The sequence below is a fragment of the Falco naumanni genome, chromosome 5 (genome assembly GCF_017639655.2).
Source record: "Falco naumanni isolate bFalNau1 chromosome 5, bFalNau1.pat, whole genome shotgun sequence".
NCBI classification, from domain to species: Eukaryota; Metazoa; Chordata; class Aves; order Falconiformes; family Falconidae; genus Falco; species Falco naumanni.
In genome coordinates this window covers 89,659,068-89,674,857 of record NC_054058.1, presented here as the reverse complement: position 1 = coordinate 89,674,857, position 15,790 = coordinate 89,659,068, and the positions used below count along the sequence as shown (strand labels likewise).

At 40.2% G+C, this 15,790-nt stretch overlaps 1 protein-coding gene across 5 annotated transcripts in view; it reads left to right on the top strand.

The window, feature by feature from the left end:
- The first annotated feature begins 667 nt into the window (after positions 1-667).
- TAFA5 (TAFA chemokine like family member 5) overlaps positions 668-15,790 on the top strand; it is a 441,406-nt gene continuing 426,283 nt past the window's right edge. For 3 of the 5 annotated variants that reach the window (XR_005828241.1, XR_005828240.1, XR_005828239.1), the window contains exon 1: positions 1,887-1,998. Coding sequence is in view for 1 of the 5 variants with exons in the window: in XM_040596817.1 (XP_040452751.1) it covers positions 1,887-1,998 (112 nt within the window). In the remaining 4 variants the exon portion in view is untranslated. Of the gene's footprint in view, positions 1,999-15,790 lie in introns of all 5 variants that reach the window. The other 2 variants (XM_040596817.1, XR_005828242.1) reach the window with 2 other exon arrangements.

Here is a 15,790-nt window from a genome sequence, read left to right as displayed (position 1 = left end):
CTGCCAATCCTGCTCGGACTCAGAATGTGACTACCTTCTGCAGAAATTAAAATATTAATTTGAGGACATTGCTATGGAGACTCCAAATGGAAAAGCTCAACTACCTGGTCCCTCTGAAAACATTTTAGTTTTTTATTATTGCCATAAAGGTTACTGGCACAGATGTGAACTGGAGCCCTCTGAACTGGGTTTCACACCGATGTGTCCCTGTCACTACAGCGACAGAAACTGCGTGCCAGCTGCCCCTGTAAGGACCGCAGACGCATACAGGAGGAGGAATGTTTCCATTAACACCTATGGCCGTGTCTAGGCAGGACACACCGCGGAGACTTCGAGCCGCAGCGTGCAGGTGAGGGGAGGGTAGGAGGTCCCTGGGCCACTGCTTCTGCCGAGACTCCGTCTCAGCCAAGAGCAAAGCCTCCCCGAGGGGGCTCCGGGCGGGCGCTGCCTCCCCCTTCCCCTTCCCCTTCCCCTTCCCCCTCCCCACCCGGCGGCCCCCCCGCGCCGCCCCTCCGCCGGAGGCCGTGGGCAGACGCTGGGGGCTGGGGCTGCCTCTGCCCCCGCTGAGCCGCCGGGGCTCGTCCCTCTGGCCCCGCGCCCTCGGCCCCTGCCGGCCGCAGGTCCCGCTCCGACGCCCGGCCGCGGCACGGCTGGGAGCAGCCGCTGCGGGCAGGGACCCCCGCAGCTCCGCCCTCCCCACCGCCCAGGGTTAGACCCGCCGGTCGCGGTGTCGCACCGGGGCGGGCGAGCGCAGGAGCGGGGCGAGGCGGCGGCGGGCGATGCGGGTGCGGGGGCGATGTTTGCCCCGGGGGCGGGAGCGCTCCTCCGGCGGGGACGCGCAGGTGGCGCGGCGCCGGGGGAAGGACCGCTCCGTGCGCTCTTCACCTGTGGGCGTGACCGCCGTCCCCCTCCTCCTCCGCCGCCGCCTTCTCTTTACTTGAAGGGCCGGCGCTGCTCTAGCGGCAGAGCCTAAGAGCGGAGCTGGCGGCGCAGGGAGAGGAGACCAGCCGCCGCCGAGCCTCCGTGTAAAGTGTCCCGCCCGCCGCGGATCCGGCTGCCCTTCGCGCCTCCGCCCCGTCGAGCCCGCCGGAGCGGCCGGGAGGGGAGATCAGGCTGGACTGGCGGGGGGGACGCGGCGCCTCTCCGCCCGGCGGGCCGGGCTGTCTGTATCCGCCGCCGTCCTCGGCCGTTGGCGGGCACCGCCGCCTCCCGCTCCTCCGCGGGCGCTGGGCTCGGGCGCCGATCGCCCTCGCCCCGCCGAGCTGCCTGGCCGAGCCCTCCGCCGTGGGCGGGCGGCGGCGGCCGCCGGGGTGCCCGCGCCCCTCCGTGCCCGCTGCCCCGCGGCCATGCTGCCCTGGGCGGGCAGGCGGCGGCGGCCTGAGCGGGGGGTCGCCCTAGAGCGGCGGGCGGGCGGGCCGGGGAGGCCTCCCCGCGGTAGCACCGCCTGGGCCCGCGGGCGGCCTGTGGAGGGCTGCCCCCCGGGGAGGGGAGGCGGCAGGGGAAAGGACAGCAGGCGAGACAACTTCCGCAAATTAACAAAGGAAAGGAGAAAAAGAGGAGGAAAAATTAAAAATAAGGCTCGTTCGTGGGACATCTCCAAAGCTCAGCACCACGCGAGTCCCAGCAAAACCCAGCGCGCTGGTGACTCTCGCCGCGGTGACGGGAGGAGAGCCGGTGGCGGGCGCTGCGTCCTGCGCGCCTAAGGGTCGCCTTGGCTTTCTGGCTTGACCATGATTCCTGCAACAGGACCATGTTGCTGCTGATGGACCACGGGGTCGTTGGAAGATGCCTTCCTTGAGGATTATAGGTGGAGAAAGGCCATCGGTCAAGGGGAGAGCTGGCTGGTGAAACTGTCTGACTTTCCCCCCACCAGGGAAGCGGCTTCAATGGCTCCATCTCCCAGGAGAAGCAGTAGGAAGGATGCCAACGCCTTGCCAAGCATGTCTTCAACTTTCTGGGCTATCATGATCCTGGCTAGTCTCCTAATCGCTTACTGCAGTAAGTACATATTTGTCCTGGTGCTTTTGCTGGGCATAAATCCACGCCGTTGCTGTCTGAGGTAACGCTTCTGGCAAAGGCCAAGCTCTGAAGCTGGCAGGCGTAGGTACTGTGCCTCAGACTTGCCACCTCAACACATCTCCCCTCACTCCCCCGTCTTGTAATACTGCTGCTTCTCGGCAGCATGAGATGTCCTTAGCTTGTAGATGTGGCATTTCCAGTCCAAGCAGACACATCTCTTGGGTTTTAGGAACAAACTTTTTACTGGTAGTAACCGTGATCCACTGGTCACTGTTTATTATCAGATGCTACCAGCTTTCTCCCCGACTGCGCCCTCCACGTACACACTCTCTTATCTCCTGTCCACCTTCGTGAGCAGGAGCTGTTTTGCTTATGTTCATCCATTTAGGAAGCACATACTTAGTCAAGTGACAGATGTCTTAACATCACCAAGATCATATGTGATTCTCTGACAGTGAAATTGCATTGGCTCAAACCCTGGCACTTCCTTAGCATATCCTCAGCAGTTTAGTAAGCCCATGCCATCAGTTTTAGAGCTGCATCACAGGTTATCGGTGGAGTTATGTATATTTCAGACTTGGGAGATTTTTCATTAATCAGACTGAGTTACAGTTAAGGTATCTGTAAGAATCAAGTGCCTGGTCTACTAATACTTTAAAAGTTCTTTAATTTTTTCCTGCTAGTTTGTATTGCTCTTAGCAAGAGTAATTTTCAAGCAGTTATCTAATATAAATACAGTTAATGCCCATACTTCTGTGGAATGCAAGGTAGTCCATAGTATCAGAGTGGAAATCTTTCAAAGAGAACAGAAAAAGCAGTTTCTATGCAATAATAAAAAATATGTAATTTATTAGGAGGGACCTGCATAGCTTTGCCAAAATGAATCTACACTGTATTTTCCCAACTTGAGCTGAATGTGGTCTGTAATTTCATTGTAATGCGTATTCTTTTCATTAGCTGTAGCATAAAAGACTTTGCACTAGGCTTGTCTTGTTGAGCTGTAATAGGTGTAGGTTATGATGAATAGGGAATAGATTCTGGTTTTCAGGAGCATGCCTGCTGCATTTCTTAACCCTCTATTACATTCCCGCCAATTATATTATATTCTTCATTTTTCTGTGCTATTTTTTTTTCTCCTGAAACAAGATTGTAATTGCCTAAAAGAACCTTTAATTGACTTTTTTTTTTTTTTTTTTTTTTTTTTTTTTGCATGTTACAGGGACTTTTTGTACTGACAAGATGAAAGAGGCATATTCCAAAGAGAATAACATATTTTGTAACTATTTTTTTTGTCATTTAGCACATTTTGCTTTACACTTGTCATAAAAAATCACATCAAACAGGTCACACTTCTAAATAGTTTCATTTTGTACACAATGCCATTTTCGATATGCTAACATAGGGGAATGCTAAACAACTTACTGAGATTTAAAAGAATTTTTGTCATACTGGAAGATAAGTGACTCAGTAAATATGTATTACAGGATGAATAGTTCAAGTGTAAAGGGAACTCAACTGGATGTCAGTAATAGGAATTATTTTATTATATTTGTGCTAGTAATGCTCGGAGGGTCCCAGGCTTTTTGTGAGAAGATAAATCTCCTGTGCAGATACTTTCTGTCAGCACAGCCTCAGAAAGAGTTAATTGTAACTCTGACACGTTAAAAATTATTTATGTTCAACAGTGAGAGGTTTGACAGTGTTCTGTTCTAAGGAATGAAGCTGTTAATTTGAATTGTTATATATTGTTCATTATTTATTTTTTGCATTGTTTACTAATGCTGAATAATGCAAATGTTAGCCTATCTGGTGTGCTTAAATGACCAGTTTCTAATTAGTTCTCTCAGCCAATGCAGATGATGTTCCTCAAACATGTAGTACGCTCTTCTTCGTTCCATATAGCGCTGAAAAGCACCATGCAGCTTAAAATATGCAGTGTCAAAACACTCCACCGTTTATGTAATGTTTCACTGATTTGACAACTGCAATTCCAAATGTTAACGAAGCACCATGAACATTTTCTCTAGCGGTAGTATTTGAAAAACTGCAAAAAAGATGCTTTTGCTCTGTGGAAAGGGTGAAGATGTTTAAAAATCAAGGAAAAAAAAAAATATGAAGCCATTTCTAGGTGAAGTAGTACTGCAAATGTTATGAATTGTTTTAAAAATCATCTAGGGCTTATTCAGTCTTTTGTAATTTGCTGCCTTATTTCTTGAAGCAAAGCATAGCTGGGGGGGACATGGACGGACAGACGTGACTTACTTATGTTTTAAGAATAGTAGCCTTGACATATTTCTTAGGAAGTAAAAAAACCCAGAACTTGACAACGTAAGGTGGTTTGTATTTTTTCACACACCTCATATTCAGCTATATGGAAGTATACCAACTTAAATCTCAGATACCAAGCAGAATTCTGTGAAAAACCACAAAGATGAATATATTATTAAAGAAATTGCAGAAACCTTATATCTGATTATCTCTCACCATACCATTTTACTACATTTACATCAAGCCCTGCAGCACCAAAAAAACCCAAAACAAAACAAAAAAACAACCCACAACAGAACTGTTCCATTTTCCCTTTTTTTTGTAGCACTATAAATAAAACTTTTGATCTACCTTATTTTAATTTTTAATCTGTTAGTCTGACAAAGCTTATTCCTGAATCAGTTATTATGAACGTTGCTTCCCCTTCCCCTAATTACTTTTTGAATCTTTGTTTCTGGGAATGTATTTGTTGTACAATAGTCATCCCTATTACCAGGAGCAATCAGTAAACACCATACTCTGAGTTTCCCCTGACAGATAAGCATATTTATGAAGCATGTTCTGGATGCATATGTACAGTCCATTAGATTTTTATGTATACCTTGCTTTCTGAAGTCCAATTATGTTCTCTTTGACATGGTAAATGATAAAATGATATTTTTTTCTTTCTTAAATGTTTAGTTTATAGTTGGGATAGTGGCTCCATCCTATGGTGGAAAAGAAGCTTGCATCAAATCAATTAGGTTAGTTGCTATAGTGATAAACATAATGTAATATTCTCCAACCAAGAAAAAATGGTTTGACTTGGTAGATTCTCAACAGGAGAAGGCAAAAATGAAGTAGTTGAAATAGGCTGTTCATGGTGCTTGGTGTGACCACCAAGGAGTTCATTTACTTAATAGAAGCATCAGTAACTGTAAAAAGTATCAGAAGACTATCCTGGTAGAGGATGAACACATTCAGTGGCAATTCGGAATTAGAGGAGTTGTGACATTTCTGGATCCCAGACATGAATTCTGCACACTTGTTTAATGAACAATAGTAGACCAGAGAGAATTGCCTACAATGAACTTTTAAGTTACTGTTTTTATGTTGTAAATGTACATCAAATTGTTTTGGGTTGGTTGTTTTTTTTTTTTCTCCTTTGTAACTGGGACTTGCATTTTTCCATGTTAGAGTTTGGTCAAATTAAACCAATTTTCTGTGGGTTCACAGCTGCGTACTACATCAGGAATCTAAGTAACATGATTTTGGTTCAGAACTATTGTTTAGTATGTTTATTCAGTGGCTTTGCTGTAAATACTGAGGTGCTTTTTGTATGAAAATGATGACTTCTTAAACAACGTATGATTCGGCTTTAGCAAAGTTGTGGCTGTTACGAGCTTTTGGCTTTCTTAATTTTATACTGTTTTGTAAGCATGAGGAATAGAATATAAGAACGCTGTGGTGTTACAGGTTTTGCTGTGCTGTTAAGGTAGTACTTCTAAGGGCAAGCAAATGTTTTTTTTGAAAGGAACCACCAAGACTGAATGGTACGTGGAAAGTTCACATTCTTGTTTTAAATACTGTGTATGGAAGAAAGCACTATGAAGCCCAGTATTTATGCCAACTAAATGGTGATAGTACTAGGAAAAAAGAAACTAAAACTCCAAAATGCAAAGTATGTCCTCTAACTCTACAGTTCTTCATTGTAAGTGCTAGTCCTTTCACAGTAATAAGAAATGGAAAGAGGAAATGTTCTCCTGATTCATTATTTCTTTCGCTTGCAGAATACAAAATAAGAACATTGTAATGATGAAATACTGGTAGGTTATATTAAATGACTGATTCAGCAGTGTATCATTTAAATCTGTGGAATTTCTTGAACAGAAAAATCAAGCCCTTAGCATAAACCAAAAAAGTGTCTCAAAGATTTTTGCATAGCACTATGTGAAATGCAGATAATTCCCATGGAAAATATTATATTGACCTTACCTTAAACTGAGATCCTGTTGTTACACATTAGGTGGACACTACTCTTTTGAGAAATACCTTTTCATAATCCTGTTCTGGAATTGCTTTCTGTCTAGGATGCACAGGCTACTACGGTCTCTAGGTCTTATTGTACCTTTATACTATTTTGAGACTGCCACCAGGGATGGCATTTATCTGTGACTGTCATCTGGACACCTCTCCAACAGGAGCTACCATATCATCATGCATAAGCTACTGAACAGGTGCTAGATGATAAATGGTCACTGCTGATTTGTGTTGGATGTAAACAAGTCACCTCTGAATGAAGGTCTACAGCTCCTGTTACTGATCCTTCACTGTTATTCAGATCACTTTCTGTTTTTCACGAATGAAAAATTTTTTTTTTAAAACCTGTCCAACTGATCTGCAATTTTAGTATGTTTTCTGCAAGAATTACTGTTTGTTTTTTCCCAAGCTGCACACGGGACATATAGAACAACTGTCATTACACACTTTTTTCAGTCTAGTTTGTGTATAGAAATCAAAAATAATGCTTTTATGATATTAAATAAGAAAGACAAGATATTAAAATTTTGTTTCTTTATGTAACATCCCAGTGGCTTCTTTTCAAGAAGGTTCATTTTTTGAATTAAAACCAGTGCTTTGAACTTAATGACCTCTACAGCATACTACCTGTCAATGTGAGTGCCAAACTGACACTGAGATTGTCTCAGCAGTTGAGTTGTAGTCTGTCCAGATGATGTATTACATAGAAGTTGCTGGCATCAACATAAGAAATGTCTTCTTACTGCTTTTAATGTTGGATTCAACCCTTTAAGGCTAAGTAAGTACCATTTACAGTTTCTCAAATGTATTTGAATTCTGGTAACTCTTACTTCCATTGCAAGTATAACCACTGATATAGATGGATATAAGAGGAAACAGGCAAGGAGGGGGAGCTAGAAAGAAATTGGTATTCTAAATTACATATGTGGCAGAGGAGTATTCCAGGTCTTTCAGCAGCATTGATAGGAGAGAGACTGAGAGCTCTTTGACTTGTTTATGCAATGTGCTGTATTGTTCTTGCCTTATCCTGTGAAAACAGTATTGGGAGCATGGACTAGACCCCCACTGCTCCACCTAAGTGTGTAAACATGGGCTAGTTTGAAGCTCCCTTACTAGGGTGCCGTTAATCTTTCACTCATTATTATTAATTTCACTCCTTTTTATTACACTAAGTATTAGGGACTCCACTGAAGAAGTAGTAGTAAGTCCGCCACTGAGATTGACTTTATGAGTGGGTATTTTTCCACTCATTCTTCTCTGCTAGAAGCTGGAGGTATGGAATCTCTCAGGTTTTAGATGTAATTTAGTGCTTGCTTCGTGGTTACCCTAACCATAGGGCTGAAAAGACCATACTGACAGCTAGTCCAGCATCTGGCATGCCAAATCATGTTTATTAGAGCTATGCTTGAATGTTGTCAATAACTTCAAAATGCACTTGGATACTGAACTAGGTACAGAACTGTCAAATGCATAGGCAAATCTAGATGTCATTGATTAACCGAGGTCTTCTTGCTGCTGTGCGTATTGTTTGTTGCTAAATTCAAACCAGAATGTTTTTATGCTTAGACTTGTATTTGACCAGGTGTGTTGTTCTGCTGTTGGGCTGGGGATTTGTTTACGTGGGTTTTTTTCCTCTTTTTAAAGGGAAGTTACAGTGCTTTTTGCACAGATGGTTGGCAAAATTGCTTATTGTAGAGGTTTGTTTCAAAGATTCTGTGCATGTTTTTCAATAAATGGACTTGGACTACACTATCGTAGTCACAAATATAACGATAGAGGGGTTTGCATTCATATTGGTCACCTAAAGACTTTGCGGCTGGTGTTGTCTTACGATTTCTGGATGGACTATTTCTCTGTACACTTTTCCTCAAATACTTGATTGCTGTCAGATAGCAGGAAAGTATTTCATCTAACTTTGGGGTGAGGAGTATAGATGACTATTTTTCAAAAGAGTCTTTATGCAACAGCCCCTTCGGTTTCTTTCCAGAGTAACAGCTAGTTACTCAATATCATCCCCGGTTTTGTGTCTCCTAGCACTTTTTTTTAAGTTCCTGTGGCCCAATACAGCAATAACAAAGTTACTTCTCTAGAACAAAATGTTATTTATTTTGCCAAACGATATGCGGCTGTTGGAGAAAACATGAACTGTATCTAGAGCAACCTGTAGTTACTATTTTTTCCTCTGGTTACAATTCCCTTCAAGGCTGTAGATTGCTATGGCTTATTTTCAATTTTGATGTTCTCTGCCTTACTCTCTTGCAGCCTGAGTTAACACATGGTTTCAGCTGACCCTTATTTTTCAGAGCCCTCCGCCAATTGCACCTCCTGCTCTTCCAACATGAGAGTGTTTTGACAGGGCAGGATCTTACAATATTTTTAGGATCACATACCTGGCAAAATAAAGCATCTTTCTGTCTTTGCCTGTGACTGAAAGTAGCAATTTGAGCTATGACCTCATTGTTCATTTTGGTGGTTTGAAGGTCCAGGACTGGGACTGTCTCTGGTTTTGTTTTGTGTGGAGGTTAATTCCAGAACATTGTTAGCAGATGTGCTCTCTGTATTCTCTGTACCCAAAACTGAATAGGAGCCCAGAGCAGAATGCCTAGGAGACTGGTAACATTTCAAATTGCATGTTGGTTGGACTGATTCCTGATTTTTCATCCATTGTAGAGAAGAACTGTAGTGACCGACTCTACTCAAGTACAGTGGTAGAACCTGCTGGTTCCATTAGCTGACAGAACTGCACCATCTGAGAGAAAGGTCCTTCATTCTTACAGAAATGAGAAATTGCTACAGAAACCAAAATTTCTTTTTTTTTTTTGTATGACGTCTATAAAAAAGTAAAAGTTGTTTTTCTTGTTAATCATAGCTTAATTTATGGTGGCTTTTACCTTTGCTCTTAGAATTCTTCCCCTCCCTCTCCCCCCAATTGTAGAACTCTGATGTTGACAAATGTGTTCTAAGAGATGATACACTGACACTATGAGATACTGTTAACTCCAACTGCCTGTATCACTTCCAATACTCTCAGATGTCAGTAGCCCTTTAGCAGAATATATAATTTTTCCAGCGAGCTACCCAGTGCAAAGTTTGGCAGAGCAGCTTAGCCAGATGATAGAAGTGGGTTCAAGCTAAGCTCTTGCAGTTTTCATTAAATGTTTCAACTGCAAGCAGAAATCTCAAAATGCTCTGGGAATGGGGACTTTTGGCACTTTTCTGGCAGATCCAGAGGAGGACTACCAAACTGATCAGGGTTCTGGAACACCTTTCCTGTGAAGAAAGGCTCAGAGACTGTGGTTTTTCAGCCTGGAGAAGAGAAGGCTACAGGAAGACCTTACTGTGGCCTTTCAATATATTGAGGGGGCTTATAAGAAAGATGGAGAGAGATGTTTTACCGAGGCCTGTAGCGATAGGACAAGGAGTAATGGTTTTAAACTCAACGAGTGTAGATTCAGATTAGATATTAGGAAGAAATTTTTTGTGATGAGGGAGGTGAGGCACTAGAACAGGTTGCCCAGAGAAGCTGTGGCTGCCCCGTCCCTGGAAGTGTCCAAGTCCAGGCTGGATGGGGCTTGGAGCAGCCTGGTCTAGTGGGAGGTGTCCCTGCCCACGGCAGGGTGACTGGAACTACCTGATCTTTAAGATCCCCTCCAACCCAAACCATTCAATACATTTTATTCTCTTGCTTTAAATTAAACTAAGTATGTGACATTGTGAGGGGTTATCTGTTACTGACAGCATCCTCTGGTGTTACCAAAAGGATTCACTAGTTTCTAATGTTTTTGAACCAAAATGGACTTTATGTTTAGTTATACCCTGGATACTTTTCTTCCACGTAACTGAAATGTGACTTTTTCTATTATTTTTATATATTCCAATGTAGTTCTGTTTATAGGCTTGAATCATAAGAATATGAAATTATTTTATGAACTACTATAATAATCTCAGTTAATCTTCAAGATAATTTGATTGAAAAATATCAGAAAGGCTTTCCAGAGCTTTTTCAGTATACACTGTCAGTAGTGTTTTATTGAACATTCCTTTTAAGATTAGAGTATATATGTGTTTGTGTATATATGTGCTCAGTAAAAAACACATCAATATTTAAAATAAAAGTGCAATGCTTTAAAAATTGCTCTCACTGAATGTTGCTTAAGTGGGATTTAAGATGAAAGGCATTTGACCTAACATGTCATTGTATATCCTAATGCCTGGAATGATGATTTTGTAAAGATACTGTTTTAAGGATTTCCTTTCAAGTTATCAGCTTCAGCTAGGAAAAAAAAAGCAAAAAACAAAACAACAACAACAACAAAAAAAAACCCAAAACCCAAAACCAAACCCCAACATCCATGTATGTTCTGGAGCTCCAGTCTCAATGGGTTAAAAGAAATGGCTGACAAATAGTCTTAATTCCATCTGAGCAGGACTGGTCTTTCCTTTAAATTTCTGCAGTATAGTCATCTATATTTACCATAATCTCCTTTTAAAGTCAGTGGAAACAGACATTTTTGCAGAGTAGTTCATGTGACCTATTTTAGATACACGATGTACTCTGAGGTAAATTGGGCTGCAGAAATACCTGTCTTTGTTGAGTACAAAGCAGATTAGACAACTTGCTAAGATTTTAAGATATGTTATCACATTAATCCAGTCCTTCATTACAACATCTTTAGAATGTTGCTTATTTGATTTTCAAGGCCCACGCTTAATATTTAAATGTTTAATGCCAAGTAACTACTTCAGTATTTCTGTAGGGAAGAGAAACTATAGAAAAATAGGCTTGTTATACAGATTCATTAAGACTGTAGGTCAAGATATTTAACTACTGCAGCAAAGGATTTGTACAAATTGAGGGATGTAGTTGGCGTAAATTACTGGGATCTTCTGAAGACATCTTTGCAAACAGCTTGTATGCTGAATATTTCTTGCAATGTGTTTGGTCTTACCGTAAATTCTCCAGTTTCATTGACAGTATTTTCAAAACCTGGGCACTCTAAAAATAGTGTCTTTCCCCTAAAAAGTTGGAAACTAAGTGAATTTTACCTAAGGTGAATTTTGCCTGAATGTGTACCAAAGGTTATCAGCAGCTTTACTATTCTTTTTCTAATTTTTTTAAGCCTCTTCCATAGGAGAAAATGTTAAACACATTTGGACTGTGCAACCTTTTATAGTGTGATTAAAATGTTTGAATCATCTTCACCTACTACTGACTTAGGTGGAAAGTTTTAAACATGAACAATGTGTACATATATATAAGAAGCCACAGGGGCAAAGGAGACTAGAAGTGCTTGCCTTGAATATAAAACCAGACACGAATTGCACTGAACATTAAAGTGCCACCCCCTCAACTCCTCCTGCCCTTCCTTCTCCTCACCTGGAAGACAAAAGCTGTGTGTGAAAAAAGTTTGTGTTATGTGGTTATTTTTGGTGGGATATTGGGCTTTATGATGCAAGAGGTTGCTCCAGTTCTACATTCTTCAGTGTAAGTGCTATTTTTACAGTCCTTTTCATCTGGAGAAATTTGTTGCCTTCTATACCTCATTTGTTTATCCATGTGGTTTTGCTCACGGAATATATTGCTGCTTTTCACCTTTCTCCATGGCATATATCTTCATGGGCATTCTTTGTCTAACAGCTGGCCGAATCTGGTTGTGCTGTCTGCATAATTAGAGATCTCTACTTTAATCCTATCTATAAATTTAATTATTTTGTAATACAATCTTCTTTAGAATGCCTTACTGAAGAGACTTTTGAACAGTTTGTGACGTTATATGGGTTCCCTTTCCTGTGATTTTGTGGAGTTCTGTAAAGTCCTGCCGTGAACTCAGGATGATAAGTTGCATGAACTGCCACTTGTAACTATGATAAATGGTTTTGATGTATTTTAGATACAATTCCAAGGAATTAGTTTAAAAACAATTTAAAATACTTGAGTTGGTGGCATTTCAAAAGCGATTCCTTTGAAACAGCTTAATCCTTATCTTTTTCCATTTTGACATTTGATGGCAATATAAGTAAACCAGTATATTCTTTGGCAGAAATATTACATTAACTTCATAAGGCTGACATTGTATTGAGCATATGTAATACTAAGAACCATTGCCTAATGTTTTCTCAGATAATTCATCTCTATAAAGAGGAAAGAAATGTGCTTTAGAATTCTCAGTTTCACAGAGTAAAAGTAATCTTTTCCTCTTGATATTTTAATATAAGCACAGACACAAAATAATATGAAACACCTACCTATCCCATTTTTTTAGTTAATTCCCTGAAATTTATAAGGTGATGGGGTTTTTTTCTCCATTGAAGACTGAATCTATAGAACTCCAGAAAACATTTCCTACATTATCTTATTAGAGCACATTCCCAATATATTTCACTGCCTTTCCTTTCACTGCTTGTGATACTGATGGATTTCCTTCCTGAGATCTTCTTTCAGAATTTAGTGCTCTGTGTTGGCATAGAGTCCCAATATTAGTTCTCTATATTTTTCAGTTTTTCTTTCTTATTTTTCTTATCTAAGGTCAGGTGAATTGGCCCTACAGTTTTTCTTGCCACTTCCTGAAGTGCTTTTCTGTTACTAGGTCTGACAAGTACAGCTATGTGAATCACAGTTTGCCAGCGACTTCTCAGACAAATTAACTTGATATATATGCAGAGACTTTTTCTCCCAACTGCTAGATCTACAGAGATTTGAGAATTAGGCTTGGTTATTTTTCTTCCACATGCATCAGTTTCTCTGAGCCTATTTTATAAACTCTGTGATATGGCATACTATAGGCTTGCATGTATGTTCCTTATTAAAACTTTGTAAACTGCCAGCGCACAGAGAATATAATAGGTCTGAAATTAGAGTTCATTCTGTCATTCTAAATTATTTAAAAAGTATATCAAAGCAACCGATATCACTATGCACAGAGAGTTAGAACTGAACTGTTGAGAAAAAATATGCTTTCAGTTTCAGTGTATGTAATTCAAACAAACATTTTACGTTGCCAAAATGCTGGAGAGCCCTGGTAGATATGATGGGTACATGCCATTTATCATGACAAGGGTGTCTAAATTTCAGATACGTGTTAATATTACTCAGGTCATGTATGTTTTATGTGACAAAGGACACCTATGTTTTGGCTAGATAATACATATTTTTCCCATTGTGGAACAGGAACAGCTCTGTTAGAAGTGGGTGGCAGGAAGCTAGAACTTAAACCAGAGCTAGTTGGTTTTGGTCTTTGTTTGAAAGGGATGCTTACATAAAGCATATGGAAACCAAAACTCAGAGCTCTTTGTAAAATCAAAGAGCAGCATTTCTAAAGTACATTTTCATCCAATTTCATGCTCTTATTTTGCTTTCTGGTCTGTTTAGTGTATATTTCTATAAAGGCATATATTTATTTTCAGGATGTGGCACACTGTAGCTGAACTTCACTGATCAAAATGTAACTTTTTTCCCCACATCTCTAAATTTTCTGATTTATTATTTTTTCCCCTTAAGAGAAGAGATAATGCCATGAGTTTCAGATAATTTTGTTTGTTTGTTCTTCTTTTTTTTTTTTTTTAATTGGAAGATTGTAAGGCAAGCTCAGTGAATGCATGTAAAGCAATAATAGAGGAAGTAAAATTTTGAGGTTTGCTTGCTGACATATTGCAAAAAGAATTGGAAATTGGGTTTTAACTTTGATTTGCAGACTTTGAAAGCATTTCTTTGAAAGTCAAAAGAGAGCCTTTCAAATCAGGTACAATTATGTGACAGACAACTGTTGGAGAAATTTCTGTCCTTAAAAAATGAAAGTTTGTGAATTCATACTGAGGCTTGCATGTGTATGGGTTGCTTTTCCTCTTACCTACATCCCAGGATTCATTGACATATAAACACAGGGATACACATATGAGAAGACCATATGATGCTCTGGATCATCAGTTTCAGTTTTGCTTCATTAGAAAAAAAGGTATTATATTGGTTAATTTATATCTTGTCTGGAGTTTTTGAGGGGAATAATTTTCTTTATTTAGGAGTAGTTTGATCAGTAAATAAATGTACTATTTTTTCTTCTTTGGATCGTTCCTCCAAATTTATATAAAACACTTAAATATTTAAATATTGGTAACAGCAGTTCTTTCTAGGACTGTAAGATAAATAGTTTCATTGGTTTATAGGGTATGTAATATGTCTATGGCTGCAAGTCATTTGAAGAAAGCTGAGCTGGGTTGAGTGCTTGCTTTCAGGTAGTGGATTCTGTCCGGCCTTGTCTCTCTTTGTCTTTTCCACAAGTCTGGCAGTCAGGTCCACAGGTGCCCGAATCTGAAACATTACTGCTAGTCAGGAAGCTGCACCTACTGAAAGTGAGAGCACCCACTTTATCTCTCTGTGTATTGCAGGGACTGCCATAGTGGAGGAATTAAAGCTGTTAAAATCTGTCAAAATGTTAGTTCCCAACATTGGTAGCATTTTAGCTGAAAGGCAGGAAAATCAAGATCTTAAGGAGTGTGTATTGGCTAACTCATTCAGTTGCTGTGCATACCAACAGTAATCTTGGCTGGGAGATTCATTGACTGTTGCAGTGCTTAGCTCTATAAAATAACAATAGTGATAAACATAAAAACATATTTTTCTTTCATATTGAAAGTAGCTGTTACTGGGACTATCCTCAGGCAGAAAGAATGTTGCTTGATACATTCAAAACTTACATATATTAACAGTTGGTATTATTCCAGAAAAATGATCATATGTATTTCCTGAGAACAAGGAATTAAGCACACCAAATGAGGAATGATTTTTTGTGTGTAAACAGTTAAAGAGACTCCTTTTAAATCAATTGCATACAATGAAAGAGAATTGATGGTGAAAAGAGAAGAAATTCTTGCTTTTTTCCCCCCTCGATCTTGGATTTAAGATGACTAATGTTGAAACAACACATGGAAATTTGCATGAGTGTCTGAGCCATTGACGATAACAAAGGAAGAAGAGCTGCCATATGTGAATTTCATGCAAATGCTATCAAAATATCTACCAAACTCTTGATATTTCTTACTTCTGTTGAAATTAAGCATACAGCTTGTTTTGAAACCATCTAGATTTCTAAAGGTAGTTTTGAGGTGTCATTTACAATGTGCTTCAGTTTTCTGTTCTACTCGGTGTGTTATAACATTTTAAAATTTTTCTATATGTGGAACTTCTACAAATACTGGAAATTAGTATCTTTTGTTTCTACAATCTTTTTCAGAGAGTGATTCTGTCTGTACTGATTACAGTACACATATACACAGCATGTCTTGTTTCATAATAGTTTTTTTTACTCCATTGCCTGACTAGTTTCTATACATATGAAAAAGCAGATTTAGGTAAGATGAATCTCCATTTTCTGTGAAGAATATTGATCTTACACTAACGACATGTTTCTAAACATAAATGCATTTTCTTTGTTTGTTTTCAATAACATTGAAACAAAGCAGTTGTGGCATGGTTTTTTGCAGGATAAGC